Raw genomic sequence first — 18,345 nt, forward strand, 5'->3', positions numbered from 1 at the left:
GGTCGCCACCTTTCCATCGAGACAATAACAGCAATCATGAGAGCCGTGCAGAACGCAGCAGCTCCAGAAGCAGGAACAATGGTACCAGCTCCGAACTGGAACGGTACAGGTCTTCAACCCCTTCGAGGTTTTCGTAAGTGTAGATAAACCATTAATCCTCTTAAAAAGTCTTATAGTTTGATCGGGGCTTGGCCTTTTATAATTGATACCTTTTATTTGAATAGTTTAAATACCGACTTTGGACAAAAACATTTTTTATCCCGTACAATTCGAGTTCTCATTAAAAGGGGCAATCACCACTGGCAGCGTCACTGACCACGTAGTTTTAGACTTTTTTTGAACCCGCCCCAATATATATACTCAAATAAAATCCGTAATATCAAATATTACATTCAACTATCCTTTCCCCTTACCCACTCTGCCAATTACGTGTAGGCTACAATTGATCGTATACGAATAGTGGGATTTGTTTATGTGACTATATATCATGTATACGTATTGAATAAATGTTAATGCCTTATCCCCAGGAAAAGCAAGAAGCCCAAGGCGACATCAAAAGAAAAAAAATTTCTGGCCATATATATACAAATTATTAAAGGGGAATTGCCACTGGCGAATAAATTGGGAAGGGACATGTGCGCGGTGTGCCGTAAAACTTTTAGTAACTTTAAATCGGTCACGGCCCACATGGAAGGTTGTCGATCGGCGAACTACAAAATGGCTTGCGAGTGCGGCTTCCTATTTTCTGACCTGTCTTCACTTCGTGGCCACAAGTACAAATAAAATGAAGAAAATAAACACCAACATTCTCCTAGAGTGTCCTCTCTTTCTATCAGAAAGAAACAAATTCCTACCCTCAAACCCGTCAGAACTCCTTACCCCCAACACCCCCAATATCATAGCTTCCATGAATTTCTTAAAGGCAATAAAATTATACCATGTAATTTAAAACCTAGACATAGTCTATATGTAAAAATGTAAATTGTATATAACAAACGTAGCTTAAGGCCACAGTAGCTATAGCTACAATGAAAAGCATAGGCTATAGGTAATTTCTCAATTGTCTTTTAGCCTGAGAATAAATAAATAAAAAACACCAATTTTTGTGCAGCCGTAAAAAAGCAGTCGGAAGAAGCTTCAAAAAGGCCCAGTGACTCCGTCTACTTCGCTGATCCGTACCCGCTATCATAAGCGCTCACACCGATGCCAAGCAGGGTATTTATAACAACGCGTAGATATTTAATCAAAACTGAGATACAAATAAAATTAGTTTAATATATTTTTTTTCAGAATTAATAACGGAACGATCATCAACCAACATGACCTTATCCAAACCCAATGTACGCATCTACATATATAGAAGTAAAGCTTGAAAAAATTCTTGAACATACCAACATGTTAAAATACATATCCAAAAGTTCCACAGAAATCACTTACTGTTAAATTTTTGTAAAGTCTTATTGACGCTGAACGCAAAGCGATTTCTGAGGCACCTCCAAATTATAATTATTATTTATATTAAATTCAATGTATTTTTACAATAAAGTTTGAAATTTCCGCAGTTCTTGATTTCTGGAGGTCATAATCTTCCGCTGTTTTTAGTAGACTTTCCATGTTCTCGCCAGAAGTCGAACAAAACTGATTTCGATCTGACTTAGCCTATTGACTGCACCTTTGCAAGAACCAGTCAATATTATTTCGATATCAGGCAATGGTAAATTAATCGGCCGCTCCCACAGCAACCAGCTTTTGTCCAGCTTTCAGTGATAACATTATGTCGTTTGCACACACCGCTGTTACAATTTTAAGCGGCTGTGTGCAGAGGCCATAAAATCACTGTTTCAATTTTAAGCGGATTCTAGTTCATATTGATAATCGCTGAAGCGAACAGCTGATAGGCATAAAAAAACCTTATCCAAAGTGAAGGGAGGTGCAAATTGAGTTTTTCGTAAAAGAATGCGAAACAACGCATAACTAAACATAATTTTAGCACTAGCATGAATGATTATGAATATAATGTTTTCAGCGCCAAATGATTTTTTCATGCTTTACATAAATAATGTAAGTTTTTTGCAACAGGTGCCAGGTCTTGCAGGACATGCCAGGACATATGCTGGATGTACTTATTTTCCTTAAAAAAAGCACAGAAATATTTATTTTCAAGATGAGATCAACTGCTCAGTTCCGAGCCGTTGGAGGGCTTCTTAATCCTGCAGCAACAACAACTTACTTTTAACGTCAAGTGTAAATATCAACGAAACTCGTAAGAAAAACTTAATCTTTTTGCGTGTGCTTTCTGCAGAAGCGAGTTGTGGCGATTTTTTCCCGTATCTTTCTATAGAAAAAAATCGCTGAAGGTGTATTTAGTTGCTGACACGAAAACTACCCTCTGTGTGAATAGGCTATTATGATGAGACAACAACATCGATGATCGGCGTAAAACATCGACGTTTCTACAAATTTTAAAAACATCGATGCGTTCAAATACATTTTTCGGATTTGAGCACAGAAAATATAAATCCGTCAAGTCTGTAGCCAAAACATTGGACAACAACATGGAATCGTAAGAGAAGTGCTATATTTACATGCTGTATACTTACGTTTTATGATCTTATTATAGGGAAATACCAAAAATATGCCGAGTGTGTCTGGTGCCTTCTGAAGACGGCTACAATATTTTTGAATGCACAACAGAATCCGGTAATTCAATTAAAGAAATCATTTCTCTATGCACAGGATTCGAGGTATGCGAGGGCGACTCCTTTCCGGAAACCATTTGTCCAACTTGTCTGCAGGATGCAAAGAATGCATTCGAGATCAAAGGAGTGTACGAGAAGAGCCAAGTGTTCTACTGCCAACTACAAAGGGAGTACCTGGAGAAATCGAATGCGATATTGAAATTAAGTCTCAATGGAACGGAAAATAACTATCAAAGAATGAGGAAAAGTATGGAAACAGACAGTGAAAAAGCTCAGTCCAAAGATGATATCTTGGAAACTGATGAAAACCAGGAAAATGATAGCATGCCCAAACCCCATAATGATTGCCTAGCTAATATCATCGAAGATAAAACCAAGAGACTACCAGTGATTAAACCCTACACGTGTCCCCACTGTTCGAAGATTTGTAAGGGAAAGACACACTACTCGGAACATTTGCGAGTGCACACTGGGGAACGGCCCTATAAGTGTTCCCAGTGCTCCAAGTCCTTCAAAACGGTTGGCGTCCTTCACGTTCACCTGAAGGCGCATACGGGAGAACGATCCTACCTGTGTCCCCACTGCCCAAAGGCCTTTGTACATTCTTCAACTCTTAAAAATCACCTGCAAACGCACCAGGAAGAACGGCCGTTCGCATGCACCCAGTGTCCCTTGGCTTTTAAGAGATCTAACTGTCTAAAGGCGCATATAAAAAGGCACACTGGAGCACGACCTTACAAGTGTTCCCACTGCTCAACGACTTTTAAGGAAAAAAGAAATCTCGATTCTCACTTGCGAATACACAAAGGGGAGAAACCATTCAAGTGTGCCCAATGCCTGAAGGCTTTTTTTAGGAATGACGAACTACAAAAGCACATGATGATACACACGGGAGAACGTCCCCACAAGTGCTCCCACTGCCCGATGGCCTACAGAGACAAAACCACTCTTCGGGATCACTTGCTCACGAAGCACACAGGGGAGCGGCCCATCAAGTGTTCCCTGTGCTCAGAGCGATTTCCAACGCATAGAGCTCTAGCAAAACACATGCGAAAGCGACCCTTTACGTGTTCCCAGTGCGCAGAGACCCTTGCCACCCATTCCAGTCTCAGGGACCACTTGCTATCTCACGTTGAAGGGCCCAATTCCATATGTTCCCAGGGCCCACCCATCAAGTTGTCGGCTTGAGCAACACTTGCTGTCACGCAGCGACAACTCTAGTGACCCCCGTGTTCGAAGGCATTCAAATTGAATAAACATCTGAGGACACACTACCAAATACACGCGCATTGCTTGTCGTTCAGGTCATGCGGCCAACCTGCGAGTTTACACTGGAGAACAAGGAAAGGATAGAAGAAAATGAGTGACAACTTAAAAAAAATGTATTCTTATTTCTAAAAATCATTTAGAAATGCTAAAGCTGGGCTTCCGGGTGCTTCATGATTAATTCTGAAAACTATGCATGTACCGTATCTTTAGAGTATTAAACATAGACTTAAATACAAGTGTAATTATTTTCAAAACGAAAATGGTTTGCCTTAATGAAAAGCGTGCAAACGTTTTATGCCCAGTCTTAAAAATTAACCATTCTTGTTGATCCATTCAACATCTACCATACTTTAAACGGATGGTCCATCCAAATTTTTTCGGTGCAACTCTGAGTTCGTCTTCTTCACTACGAAAACCTTAAAAATATTGACAGGGAATATTGCAAAATGGGTGTTCAGATCAGCTGTTATCGGATAATAGATGGAGGATGTGCTCTGTGGGAATCGGAGTTTCGCATTTGTCAAAGGTTCCAGCCGTTTCGAACGGCTGGACTCTATGGGAAGAGGGTATTAAATTGAGGCTTTGTGCTTACTATGGTGGAGTTACGGGTTTTTTACATTCTATGGCCGCATTCAACAGATACTGATCATTTTAAGATCAGTAATCAGTGATCAGGTTTGTTCTGCTGAACGCTCATGATACATTACGATGACAATATAGTAAAATGTGTTACTTCAAAAGTTCATCAGACAATTTTAAATGATTTGAAATTGGTTTTACATAAGTTTTCGACACTCACTTTAAAAAAATGGTATTAATTGCAACCGCAAATCGAAAATATCATTCGAATTACCCTCTACCCACATCACCCTCCGTTAAAAGGATGGTCCATATGGTTTTGCCGTAACGAAAATTTACCAACTAGTTCACCATCCAAATTTGACGGACTACTACAGACTCTTTTATACAATACTTAGGCGATGTTTTTTCAGTGCCAATCTGAATTCTTTTTTTTGACTCGAAAACGTAATTTGAAAATGGAAGGTAATAAAGAAAAGGCTTGGTTTGATTAGCCACATGTCTCTTCAGATCAGCTGTTATCGGATAGTAAATGGTTGATGTGCTCTGTGGGAATCGGAGTTTCAAATTTGTCAAAAATCCCAACCGTTTCGAATGGATGGACTCTATGGGAAGAGGGTATTAAGAATTTAACTTAATTTATGGCTTAAGCCTAGTACTCAGATCGGCTAAGAGTTTCACTAGTCAAAATCGTATTCTTTGTAATGTGACCGAAGTTTTTAAAGTTCACCCGCAATGCATGTAGCACGGCCTTACTGTCAAGCAGCTGGGTTTGTTGCCAAACGAAAAACAAATCAATTGGTGAAATTTAAAAAGGAGGAGTCTGCTGGTACACAAAGAAATTTAATTTAAAATAAATGGAATGTTCAACGAATGTTTTTATTTATGCAAATTACTGGTTTAAAGCTTCCTTCTCGTCCCACGGATGCCATCTGTAGTCCAGCTCCGAGTCCCAATAGGCTGGCCAATAATGGCTGGTGATGGCTCCTCTAGCTGTCCCTTAGCGGGCGACCCTATTTTCTCCTCCCTATAGAAGCCAGCGCGTCCTCCATCTTCGCTTTAGCTGTCAAGTAACTGATGGAGGTGGAGTCCTCAATGGAGAGCTCGTCAGAGATTGAGCGATGTCCCATGTTCCTTCCCACTGGGATTCTCAAGTGGATCTCCTCCAGCACTTCAACTATTCTGCGGATTTGCCCCGTTGTGGTATTGCATCTGCACTGACCTCCTCTAGCTGTTTTTGGGGTTTTCCTCCATTTTTAATTTTTAAATTCCCCTCCGCTTCTGCACGAACACCGCCAAAGACTAAATTTCTTATTCTTTGGGCCGCGGCTAACGGCGTTCATCGAAAATTCACTCGCGAAATCTGGTATTTTTTTGGTATTTCCTAAGCTCATCTGAGTACCGCGCTGAAAAACAGTCACGACGAAAAGCTTTAGCCTTGTGTTTGCCTCTCGCTCACTCCTATGGTTAGCTCGCGGTTTTCGTCGATGTGAGTACTAGGCTTTATTAATAATAATTCGGTTTATTTGTATCGATATTCCACTAATCGATTCACGCCAACAGCAATTTGTCATTCATTAATATTTGCATCATGGTAAGTTGCTTACTAGATGGATATCGTCAAAGAACCATTTGCGAAAACGGTGTTATATATACTTAAACTGTTTCAATTTCTAAAAATTCTCGTATTGGCCCACAAAAGTACTTATTTAATTTTCCCAACGCTTGCCTGAATGTTAGCGATCAAATTGTACTTAAATGCGAAATGTTGCATTTTTTCCGAAGCAACTGAATTCACATTCTCTCCCTTCGGATACGGTTTGCTTGTGCCGATCAGCTGTTCGCTTTAGCGATTCTCTATGTGAACAGGAATCAGCTTAAAATTGTAACGACTGTATGCAAAGACTATTACCTTTATTTTGGAGTAGTCGGGTTAATAGCTATCACGATAGAGTGTACAGGGGCTTAAAAATTATATAGGGTGTTCCTTAAACTGTTAAATGGGGAATACCCAGATAAGTTTCCAATAGTTCGATAACGACAGCTTTCATGAACTGGTTTGCATCGATAAAAGTGGTTCCGCGTGTGGATCTAGCTCCCTTGCGAAGCGGTATTTGTTCGAATTTATTCAGAGAAACAAAGATGTCGATGACTTTAGCTTTCATAAAACATTAGAAGTCTGTTTATGTCGTCTACTGTGTGTATCGTAAAGTGTTGATAACAAGCCGAAAATATGTCTGCCAAGATCCCCAGTTCCCTTCAGGTGTGCATCAAGGTTCGTCCTTGCGAGGCCGAGCTCACGTCCCTCTGGCAGGTGAATGAAGGTCGCTCCATCCACCTGGCGGACAGCCATGCGGAGCCCTATGTCTTTGGTGAGTGCTCAATCATAGTCAGTAATATGCATCCTAATCCCCGAGAGCTCCGTTCCATGCCCACTTGCAGACTACGTCTTCGACGAGGGCGCCAGCAACCAGGAGGTGTTCGACCGTATGGCCAAGCACATCGTGCACGCCTGTATGCAGGGCTTCAACGGAACTATTTTCGCCTACGGCCAGACGTCGTCGGGTGGGTATCTGTGCTATATATACACACCATGGTGTAGCTAATGCCGTTCATGTCTCGCAGGGAAGACCTACACGATGATGGGCGACGGCCAGAACCCGGGCGTCATGGCGCTGGCCGCCAAGGAGATCTTCCAGCAGATCTCCATTGACACGGAACGCGACTTCCTGCTGCGCGTGGGGTTCATAGAGATCTACAATGAGAAAATCTACGACCTGCTGAACAAGAAGAACCAAGACCTGAAGATCCACGAGGCCGGCAATGGGGTCGTGAACGTGAACTGCGAGGAGTACATCATAACCAACGAGGATGACATTCTGCGTCACCTCTGCAATGGTAACAAAGAGCGAACCGTGGTCGAGACCAACACGAACGAGCGCTCAAGTCGCTCGCATGCCATTTCCCGCATAGTTAGTATATCATGTAGTTGTTAGTTACATCTATCCTAATTCGTGTCCCGCAGATCATTGAGTCCAGGAAGTCGGACCAAAGCGACGACGACGCCGTAGTCCAGAGCGTGCTGAACATGGTGGATCTGGATGGATGGGATCGCGTGGACCACACTGGTTCCCAAGACCATATAAACAGCAACATAATCCTCAGTAAAGTGATTAAGAGCCTGTCCGAGCACGTGGACAACAAGTTCATTAGCTTTCGCGATTCCAAACTCACTCGCGTCCTGCAGGCATCGCTTTGTGGCAATGCTTTGACCTCTATCATATGTACGATCAAGCCCTCGATCATAGAGGAGTCGCAGTCCACTCTTTGCTTCGCCACACGTGCCAGCAAGATCCGCATTAAACCGCAGGTCAACGATATGGACTCCGACACAACGATGTTGAAACGTGTGGACCGCGGTATTAAGAACTTGAAAAATAAGCTTGCCGAGGAGGAGCGCAAAAAAGAGAGCCAGTTGGTAGTGCAGGATCTGGAGCGCCGCATCAAGCGCGACATGCTGAAGATTATTTCGAGCACTTCCCTGAGCGACCAACGTCTCCAGAAGCGCCGCCGCAACAGGGCTTTCTCCAACTCGGGCTCCGAGAGCGAGAGTGCCATAACTTCGTTGCCAGTTTTGCAAGAGGAATCCCGCCTGCCCCGACCATCGAAGATGTCCAGCCTACCAAAACCCATGTTTTTCCCTAATAGTGGTCTTTCTCAACGACGGGAGATCGCTCTTAAAACCATCGGCGTTTATCAATCTCAAAAGGAGGAATTTATTCCAAGCGATAGTATGGAGAATAGAATTGGACAGCCTAAACAGTTGGAGATAGAGGCGGCTAGGAGTAATCCATCTGAAATCATTCAGATTCCCAAACAGGATCAGGAGTCCATGGCAATGTGAGTTGAACATTTAAATTTAATTTTCTTTCTTAGATTTCAAGGAACACTAGCAGAACAAATTTGCTTTGTAATTTTCTGATGATCCTGTTACCAGTTAGGCTTATATACCCGTTACTTGTAGAGTGAGAGTGTGTTAGATTCGTCGAAAAGTATATAACAGGTAGAAGGAATCGTTTCCGATCCTAAAAAATATATATATTCTTGATCAGGAGCACTAGCCAAGTCAAACTCGCCATGTCTGCATGTCCGTCCGAATGAAAGCTGAGATTTTGGAAACTAAAAAAGCTAGAAAGTTGGGATTAGGCATGCAATTTTTTTGAAGATTGTGTAAATGCAATTTGGTTTTTTTTACCAATATCCACTGTCATGCGAAAAATGGTTCAAATCGGACCATCCATTAAAACGTTAAGTAATGGAATCGTCGCTAGGTGGCGCAGTGTAGTGGTGTGCATTCTTGGGAACAGTCGCTTTGCTGCTTTCATGTTTAACACCACCTCGGCAAAATAATTTAATATTTTGTTTTTAACTTACTAAGCAGTCGTGTACTTAAAAAATATCGTTAACGGCTAGATATAGCATTTGAAAAAAGTTAGATGAAAATCTACGATTTTTAGTCAGAAAATTCATAATCATTACTAATAAACTATTACTTGAAAAATAGAGAACTAAATAAGATTACTTAATAAATATCATAGTTTAATTGACATTTTAATAGAATGAATAGAACTAAATAGAATGTAATACACCATACACTATACTTTAGTTCAAATAACGCAATTCACCTCAGGCGCCCACTCACCTGGCACCTGAGTTGAATATGTGGTGGAGACCGCGTCGAACTCTTCTACTTCTACTCGACTGTCTTCTCGCGCAGTCTTCGCTCGCTCTCCTCACTTTCTCGGCGCAGTCGCTTCGAAGAGGGCAAGCAAGCTCCACTCGGAGTGCGATCGCGAAGAAATCGAAAACAAAACAAACGCCAACGCAAATAACCGTCGAGAAAGAAACGTTTCTGGGGAGAAACCGGGAGCGGGAAGAGGCCGCTCATGTGAGCCAGTTTCGCGAATAGACTCGGCTGGATGCGATGACGCCCCTGCTCCGATCGCTTTGTGGCTATGGCCCCGCGATAAGGCAGTCAGCCGATCGACAAGCCAGTTAACTGGCCAACTTCTTGATAATTTGATCGCTGGAATTCCGAAATGCTCATTGTATTTGCCGCTGTCCAACAGTCAGCACCAGCACGCTTTTCCTCCTCCCACCGTTCCCACCCCCCATGCCGTATCGTCTTGGGTGATCGATGACGTCGGACCAACTGGCGATCCACCGACGTTTTAGACTGTGATGTAACGCCTATAGATTGGCTAACTGAAACCGAGAGAGTGAGTGAGTGAGTGACTGAAAGATCTGCATTTACCGATCTACATACAAAGACAGCTGCGTTCGGAGTGATAGCACTGCGCATTATTATAATAAGAAGTATACTTCTTTCCCGATCGCAAAAAACATGCCAGAACAATAGGTAAAATTAATACCTTTATACTCCCGTATCGATTGGGTATTTAGCTTATCTTGTTTTTTAGGAGTTTTTTATGAGAAAAGTAAAAGTAAAAATTTAGTTTTAAAACATTTGTTTTAAAAGATGTTTCATATTTTTAAAAATTAAATACAAATGTAAACAAATTCCCGGTTGAGCTATTATTTCGCCTGCCTCTGTATCTATGCACATAGCTGTGTATCCCACACACCTCGCCTGGTGCAACTTCAACTTGAATGCCGCCAGCTGCTTCTATTTTTAGTGGTATTTTATAAATGCCCGAATCCCTCGGACAGCTCCCATTTAGTAAGGCAGAGTATACAATTTTCCTCTGCGGTGTGCTGGAAAAATAAATGAGAAAATATTTTGCTAAAAAGAAAAGGTTTTTCTGATTTGTAACTTGATTTCCTTTTTTTAACGATTTCAGCTGCCATGCCCTGCAGGTCGAGGTCTCTGCTCTTACTGCATCCAACCAGGTAGCGAAGGGGACGATTGAGAATTACGAGGAGCAGGTAAAGACGCTAAGGAAGACTATCGAGCGACTGGAGATGGAGAACCGCGAGGCAGTGAATCTGGAGCTGCGCTTTGAGTCTCACAAGACCAAGTCCAAGCAGCTGGAGACCGAACTGCTCACGGCCCTCTCTGAGAAGGATTCGACCATCGAGGGCCTGCAGCAGTCCCTCAAGGAGCTTTCCCGAGATGTGCTGCGCAATAGCAAGGAGGACCACATGCGTTCCATGTGCCCCGACCTTGAGTCCAGCTGCGAGAGAATCTGCAATAAGTGCCACGAGTTGGAGCGCCTTCTGCCCATTGCGGACGTCAATGGACTCGAGACAATCGCCTGCCAATGTGATCAGCTGCGATCCGAGATTGCTGCTACTCGGATCAAGTTGGAAAGTGTTCAGTCAGCCTTTAGCCAGGCAAGCTGCGAGGTTTCCCAAAAGACCACTGACTGTGAGCGCCTCTCCAGACAGATTTCCACGGCCCATGATGACTTTGGACAACTGCTGGGGAAGTACAACAGCCTGGAGCAGCAGTGGCTGGGTCAACAACGCGCCATCGAGACCATGCAGGCTGATTACGATGCCATCCAGCAAAAGTACCAGAAGCTGCAGGAAGAGTACGAGCATCTGGAAAAAAGATCTGACGAACAGTGCCAGCAGCTGCAGGCTGAAAATTCGAAACTGCAGGAAGAGATTGGAACTCTCAAGGGTCGAGTGGAGGAAGCCCAGCGCAAGCTTTTGGAAGTTCCAAACCCCGAATCTCTTGTAGAAGAGTTCAAGGCTCAAAATCAAGAGCTCAAGGTGCAACTCTCTGAGTTGCAGTCCAAATTTAACGGCATTCAGATGGAGTACGACTGCCTTTCCAGCGAGCTGATGGAAAGTCTCCAAGAGAGCGAGGCTCTGAGGGAGGAGCTTAAGCAGCGCCAAAGCAGCTATGATTTGGAGTCTATGAAGAGTTCCGGAGTGGGCACCGAGTACAGCGAGCCGGACAATAACCCAGACCCAGACAGTGACCTCATGGAGCAGTTTGTCAAGCTGTCAGAGTCTATTCAACAGATTGAGCTCCAGCACCATTCCGGCTTCACCTGCCTCTTCATAGTGAACAAACTGGAACAGGACGAGAGTGTGCCACGCTTCAAGCTTTGCCTCGAGTCTGCAAAGTACTTAGAGGGTGATACTAGTCAGCAGGATACATCCGAATCTGTTTGCCTAAAAGGCTTTCTGAAGCGTCAAAGATTTAGGATTGTGAGAATGAGTCAGGAGGAGGTCTGTATGCGAGAGGAGGATCGACTTCGTAACATAATTTCCCAATTGGAGCTGGAAGTCGAAAAACAAAAGGCGTTAATTAAGGACGAAAAGGCAATTATACACGAGATGCGCGAGCAGGTGACCACCCTAAAGTCTGACCTTCTGGAGAAAAACGTGATATTGAACAAGGTTGAAGATTATCAGCGGCAAATAGATGCCTTGCAGAAACAAAATGCGGAAATGACAAATTCGTACAGACAGTTGCAAGATGAGGTTACCAAACAGAGCCCGATGACCCAGAGTCTTCTTGGAATTCCGGCTGATGAGGATACCATTCCAAAATCTCGTGCATCTTCCGTTGAGGAAGAACAGGAATCGAAGGAAGTGGCTACTCTTAAGGCAGTTCTTGCTGAGTTAAAAACCAAGGTATGTGATCTGCAGGCCGAACTGGAAAGCCAGTTAAAGCAGATGCAGCTGAAGGACAAGAACATCGCCAAACTGCACTCGCATGTTGAGGAAATGGGCGAACGCTGTTTATCAATGGGACAGAGGCTGACGGAGTTGGAAGACGATTCCCGGCAAAAGCAAGAACTACTGGACCGCCAAAGGCAGAAACTGTCCGATGACGCTTGTCTCATAGACCAGCTTCAGGAAAAGAACGCGAAACTCGAAGACCGCAGTGTCAAAGCAGAAGAATCTCTACAACTGGAGAAGAATAAGCAGGAGCAGACTATTGCTTCCTCCGAATACAAACAACAAATCGAGGAACTCGAAGAATCGCTAAAGAAAGCTCAAGAAGAGCTGCGTATCCTGGAGAAGAGTAAGACGAATGAGATCAACGACCTTAAGCTGGAATACATGACGAAGATTGAGTCGAGCGAGGTCGAGAACCGCGCCAAATTTCGCTCTTATAGCCTGGAGATGGAGGAAAGCAAAGATCGATATGAGAGCAGTGTGGCCTTATTGAAAGAACAACTAATGAAGGCCGGGGAAGAGCTCTCCAGTGTTACTGCTCGCTTTCAGGCGGAGTTGGAAGGGATTAAATTTAGTCTCCAGGAAAAGATTAGTCAGGCCGAGGAGGAAAGGAATACATTAAATGCCAAACACCAAGCAGAGTTAGAAAATATCCGAGAAATTCTTAAGGAGACTTTGGCTGGCGCCGAAGCAAAGAAGGCCAAGATCGAAGATGCTTACAAGGCGGAAATAAGCGATGTAAAAGCCACTTTGAAGGAGCAACTAAGTCAAGCAGAGGAGGAGCGAGAGAAGGCAGAGGCGAGGCTTCAGGAGATGAACAAATCTCTGGAGGAGTTGGAAGTTCATAATAGCGCAATGAGAAGTACAATTGCTGAGATGAAAAAAAGGAAATCCGAACAGGACTTGGCATTGGAAGAAGTTTTAACAGAAAAGCGCCAACTAGAGGTGCTGTACGATCAGGAGATGCAATTGCGCAGTCGTGACCAAAACGGCTTGGAGGCCCAAACCGACGACAAGATCAATGAGCTCCAGGAAAAGTGTGAGCAGCAGGCTCTGGACTTGGATAAGCTGAGGCAGGAGAAGTTGACCTTGCAATCGGAGATTCAGGATGCCAGTGCACAGCACACGAGCACCTTCCAAAAACTTCAGCAACTTGAAGCGGAAATGAATGTTCTGAGCAAGCAGAAGGAGTTGGAGAAGTCTGATTTAGAGAGCAAAGTCGAAACTTTCAATGCCAAGATAACTGATCTTGAGGAAGCACTGCATTGTGCTAAGCTCAAGATCCTTACCCACGAGGGTCTAGTTTCCCAGCACGAACGATTGACAATCTGTCTTTCCGAGGCAAACGAATTATCGGACACACTGCGAGAAAAGGTGGAGCGTCTGCACTCGGAACTGCTTAACTCACAGAACGATATCTCTAGTCGAGATGCAGAAATTAAACAGCTTCGCTCTGACCTATTTGACGCCATGGATGCAAAGACAATTGCTACCATGGAGCGAGTAGAACTGTCAATGCAGCTGAAGGAAGTCGAGGAAAAGATGTCAATCCAAGAAGGCAGTTTCAAAAGCGAAGTAAAAGATCTTAAGGGTTCCATGACCGAGCTGGAGCTTAAGCTCACATCGCTACAAGAAATGAAAAATAAACTAGAGACTGGTAATGAGGAACTTAAAGTTAAGTTGAAAAATGCTGATGATCTGCAGAACATGCTGGAAAAGGAGCAGAAGTTGTGTGCTTCTCTAAAAGAAGATTTCGCAAAACTGGAAGAAGTCAAAACTGATCTCGCCGACCAGATACGAGCCAAGGAAGCAGAAATGGATCACAAAACGAAGGAGCTGAAACTGGAAGTGGGCGTGGCCCGCAACAAAGTAGAAGAACTAACCAGAGAGTGCGAAAAACTTCGCTCCGATCTGGTAAGTTAAATTTCCATATTCCTATTTAGTTCTAAGAAAACGTTTTTCGGGAAACCAAAACGAATCATTTCCAGAATGATAAGAAGAACTTGGAATTGATTATATCGGATTTGCAAAATAATAATCAACAGTTGAAAAAAAGGCTAGCCGTTTTTAGAGAGCAGGGGGCAGCATTTGCATCTCTGCAAAAAGCCACGGCCGAGAACCAAAAGGTCATACAGGCAGCCAAAAACAAAAGCCGTCAAATGGGGCTTAAGGTTCATGAACTCACACGGGAATGCGAGAAGCTACGAATCGGGCTAGTAATATTAAAGAAACTTGGTATTTTAAATGTCATTCATATATATATATATATTTCTCTTCTTTTAGCAATCCAAAGAGAGGGCTTTCTGGATGGAAAAGGAACTGTTGGATGGCACCATTTCAAATCTAAAGAAAGACAAGCGCATCGTGGAGGACAAGTTTTGTAAGCTTAACGAGGAGCTCACAAAAGAATGTGAAAGGCTACGAACAACACTGGTAATATTTGAGTAATACAGCTAGTTTCGTTCATTAAACATTTTTATTTAGAAATCCAACGAATCCGAAATGCTAAAGAGCAAACAAGAACTGGCGGAAAAGCTGTCTATCCTTGAAGAGAAGGATAATGACCATGCTCGTCTTATAGCCCAGTTCGCGTCCAAAGAGGCAGCTTTTGCATCTCTGCATGAAGACTCAACCAAGAATAAATTAGCCGCCGAAGCGGCTAATAAACAAAGCCTTGAAACGGTTGAAAGGCTCGCAAAGGAGTGCGAGACGTTACGATCAACTGTGGTAATATAAAGTCACTCTGTTAGCTTGCAGACTCTCACCTTTTTTTTTAGAAATCCAGGGAAACCAATTTCCGAGCGGAAAAGGAACGCATGGACGGTACCATCTCCATTCTAATGGAAGACAAGCGCAACCTTGAGGAAAAGTTGTGCACGGTCACCGAGGTTATGACTAAGCTTGAGCTTGAACTGGCGGCTTTTCAAGCGGCTAATGTGAACGGAGGCAACGTGTCCCTCAAACCGAGTTCTTCGATTCTGTCGCCAACATCTGCATCGGCCTCCTCTGCTAAGAAAACCGTGGACCGCATTGGTGTTGCCAGTGTGTCAAGGGTACAATTGATTTGGTGAATTCCAAGTAACTCTTTTTAAATTTATTGTTTATTCCTAAGAAATCGATCAGCTTTGAGGTGAGGAAGAATCGACGCATCACGGCCTACGATGAGCACCGAAAGCAGTCTTGCTGGAACGACTTTCGGGATTGCGGAACTATGACGGATTCCGTGGGTATGTGCAGTATTGTTTCTTGTGGGATGTACGAACATCTATTCATTTTTTCCATTACAGATACTAATTGCCATTGTTCCGAGCTGAGCTTAAAACACAGACTGAATCCGGGGTGGAAACCATCCTAAGTAGGATAATTATTGAATGAAAAGATGCTCGTAACATATTTCGCGACCTAACGGAGTTTACGGAGATAGTTAAAATAAGTTTTCTGAGAAAACAATGCACTTAAGGTGTCAGTATTGATTCCTTTTTTTTTTGTTAACCTTCTGTAATTAATTACGGTCAGCACTTCATGTTTTCATACACAATGCGAATAAAGAAACCGAAATCGCCACTCTGCGAGAAAAATAGGAGTACACATAGAGGATGGTGCAAAAACCGATGGCCTTTAGGAGGCAGCCAAATAAGTCATGTTAGAAGTTATTCAAGTATTAAGTTATTTTGTTAAGTGTTATCTTGCAAAGGTCAAGTTTAATATACAAGTTTTGCCGTATTCATTAGCCGATATAAAAGGGTTTTTTTAACAAAAAAGATCAAAAAATTCAAATTGGAACAAGGTTGGTTCTTTGAAATAACGTTTGCACGAGATTATTGTTTAAATTTGAAAAACATTTAATTATTTTAAAGACCAAAAGTTTGGTCTTCGATAAATAAGGTATTCTAAATACTATGTTTAATAATTTATTTTGTTTATTAAATAAATCTTTTCCATTTTCTGTTTATTTTCTTTGTTTACGACACAGAATCGATTTAAAAAAAATTAGAATCAAAAAATAATGATCTAAATTTTCCATACGTTTTATGTAATATTGAAAGCTGAAAATCGTAGCGGTATTATGTTTCTTGGTTTCAAAGACTCATTCGATTTTGATATTCAGCGTTTAACGGTTTTAGTTTGAATTAAAACTGCCAATCGATAGGTCGATGTGCGCAATTCATTTTACCAATGTTGAACAGCGCTCGACGCTTATCGAGGGGTCGCTTGAGTGTTGGAAAGGGCTGCGGACGCTTACGATTTGCAAAACAGAAAATTACGACTAAAAGCAGCGCCCCGCGAAAAAAAGGCCATGAACTCGGCAACCAAGGTAGGTGCAGGTGCTCCGCCACGTCCGCCGGCGACCACGCGCCCGGAATCCCGCCTCCAGCGCCCAAGCGCGTCACAACAAAAAAAAGGCGGCGCGGGAGAGAGTCGAGAGTCGTTCGTTTGTCTCACTCCTGCGAGTGGGAAATTTGTTGTTCCACCTTCTCTGGGCCGGCGGTCGGTGGGCGGGGGACGGTGCGTTTGTTTTGAATTTGCACGCGGTAACAACAAACTGACTCCGGATGCAAATCCGGGTCGGATGCACTTTCAGGTGGGGGAGATTTTCACGGCCGCCGGACAGGCGTTTAGCAGACTGGGCGACCTGACCATGCAGCTGCATCCCAACGCGGAGTCGCCATCCGGGTAAGTTAATCCCGTCCAGAGTTCCGAGATCCGGTGGACACTAATCGGAGTGTTTCTGTGTCCCTTGTTCCCTCGCCACGGCTGCAGGAAGTGGACGGACGAGGAGATCGACATGCTGCACTCGTCCATCATGCGCTTCTCCGACGACCTGACCAAGATCAGCCTGAGCATCAAGAACCGCACCGTGTAAGTGATCCTCCGATCCTGGCGAGGGAACATGCTGCCCAGTGTGTCCGTGCTAATCACAGTTACTTTCGCCCTCGTTGCAGCTCCCAGATCCGCCAGGCGCTGAAGAAGAAGGCCTTCGAGGACGCCGGCATTCCCGCCAAGCAAGTGCCCGTCCAGCAGGTGCAACACGTGCTCCAGACTCTGCCGCCCCAGCAACCCCAGCAGCCGCAGCAGACCCTTCAGCAGACACCTCCTCAAGTATTCAAATCGCAGCCCATCGTTCAGCACGTGCAGCTGGTGGCGCAGCCCAAGCAGATCATCCTGCATCCACAGACCACCACCACGACGGGCACGACGGTGACGGTGAAGCAGTACCAGCAGATGCAGAAGGCGGCGGCGCTAGCGGCAGCCCAGGCTGCTGCCTCGGCGGCAAACAACACGCCCACCATCACGGAGAACATCATCATCCAGCAGCCCACGTCCACCTCGGCGACAGTGGTGCAGCAACCTCATGTGGTGTCCACCTGCTCGTCGACGCAGATCGTGGTGCCAGTTGTGCCGGCGGTGTCCACTGTGTCAACAGTACTCTCGCCCACAGTGGTAATTGCCGATGACGTGGTGAGCACCTCCAATCCTCCAGCGACGACGACGTCGACAGTGGGCTCCCCAGCAGGGGCGCCAGCGGGCCTGAAGTGCGGACCTGACGTGTCCATGACCCTCAACCGCATCAACGTGCAGGAGAACGAGGTGGACGTGGAGGAGTGCCTGCCCGCCGAGGTGGTCAAGCTGGACTTTGTCAGCGAGGAGGTGGCCGGGTGAGGTACGAGCCCTCGGAACGGGCTGGATTTCTTCTACTAGATCTCCAGCCACATAACGAATCACGTAACTTGGAACAGAACCGCTACAAATCTAGATCGAGAACTCTTAAACAAAACGGTTGAGATGCCGCCCTAGCCCTAAGCCTAACATGTTAAGTGTTGTCATATTTGATATACCTTGAAATCACCTTGTTCCCGGCCCCGAAAGACAAATGGATTGTGCGAAGTGGAGGAGGAGTCTGTGAATAGCCAGCCACAGAGCGTAGATATTAATTGCGGAGCGTGTATGCTGCGCCTAGACTTAAATTTACGCAAGACACAATAGTGCAAAGTACATAACGACGATCGTGTAAGTTGAGAGTGAATAAACGAGCATTATTTTAAGGTCCACTGATCTCGGGGATTTTATTGGAGTAAACTTAGTTAAGCAAATAGTTTGGCTTACTAAAAGATGATAATGGTTGAATCATTAAGAAATG

At 44.1% G+C, this 18,345-nt stretch overlaps 3 protein-coding genes across 7 annotated transcripts; all 3 read left to right on the forward strand.

Moving 5' to 3' along the window:
* Window positions 1-2,366: 2,366 nt before the first annotated feature.
* LOC108018712 (zinc finger protein Paris-like) lies at window positions 2,367-4,154 on the forward strand. The gene is made up of 2 exons (XM_065868393.2): window positions 2,367-2,563; window positions 2,621-4,154. Exons 1-2 carry the CDS (start codon window positions 2,475-2,477, stop codon window positions 3,885-3,887), a joined length of 1,356 nt encoding a protein of 451 aa, XP_065724465.2. The 5' UTR covers window positions 2,367-2,474; the 3' UTR covers window positions 3,888-4,154.
* A 2,498-nt stretch (window positions 4,155-6,652) lies between these two features.
* Window positions 6,653-16,158, forward strand: cana (CENP-ana). Of its 4 annotated transcripts, XM_065862907.2 has the most exons (11): window positions 6,653-6,919; window positions 6,990-7,112; window positions 7,173-7,519; window positions 7,573-8,447; window positions 10,409-14,120; window positions 14,195-14,422; window positions 14,490-14,639; window positions 14,691-14,933; window positions 14,984-15,259; window positions 15,319-15,433; window positions 15,494-16,158. In XM_065862907.2, the coding sequence occupies exons 1-11, from the start codon at window positions 6,781-6,783 to the stop codon at window positions 15,559-15,561; spliced, it is 6,276 nt and encodes a 2,091-aa protein (XP_065718979.2). In that variant the 5' UTR covers window positions 6,653-6,780; the 3' UTR covers window positions 15,562-16,158. The 4 variants fall into 4 exon arrangements, with proteins under 4 accessions (XP_065718979.2, XP_016942125.3, XP_065718981.2 ...); XM_017086636.4 differs by lacking the exon at window positions 14,195-14,422 and having other exon boundaries at window positions 6,655-6,919; XM_065862909.2 differs by lacking the exons at window positions 6,653-6,919; window positions 6,990-7,112; window positions 7,173-7,519; window positions 7,573-8,447 and adding an exon at window positions 9,371-9,826.
* Window positions 16,159-16,370: 212 nt separating this feature from the next.
* Window positions 16,371-18,260, forward strand: LOC108005962 (transcription initiation factor TFIID subunit 12). Of its 2 annotated transcripts, XM_017069397.4 has the most exons (4): window positions 16,371-16,521; window positions 16,789-16,880; window positions 16,968-17,066; window positions 17,150-18,260. In XM_017069397.4, the coding sequence occupies exons 1-4, from the start codon at window positions 16,504-16,506 to the stop codon at window positions 17,865-17,867; spliced, it is 927 nt and encodes a 308-aa protein (XP_016924886.3). In that variant the 5' UTR covers window positions 16,371-16,503; the 3' UTR covers window positions 17,868-18,260. The 2 variants fall into 2 exon arrangements, with proteins under 2 accessions (XP_016924886.3, XP_016924894.3); XM_017069405.4 differs by lacking the exon at window positions 16,968-17,066.
* Window positions 18,261-18,345: the final 85 nt, after the last annotated feature.

This window comes from Drosophila suzukii, chromosome 2L (genome assembly GCF_043229965.1).
Source record: "Drosophila suzukii chromosome 2L, CBGP_Dsuzu_IsoJpt1.0, whole genome shotgun sequence".
In the NCBI taxonomy this organism is placed as follows: Eukaryota; Metazoa; Arthropoda; class Insecta; order Diptera; family Drosophilidae; genus Drosophila; species Drosophila suzukii.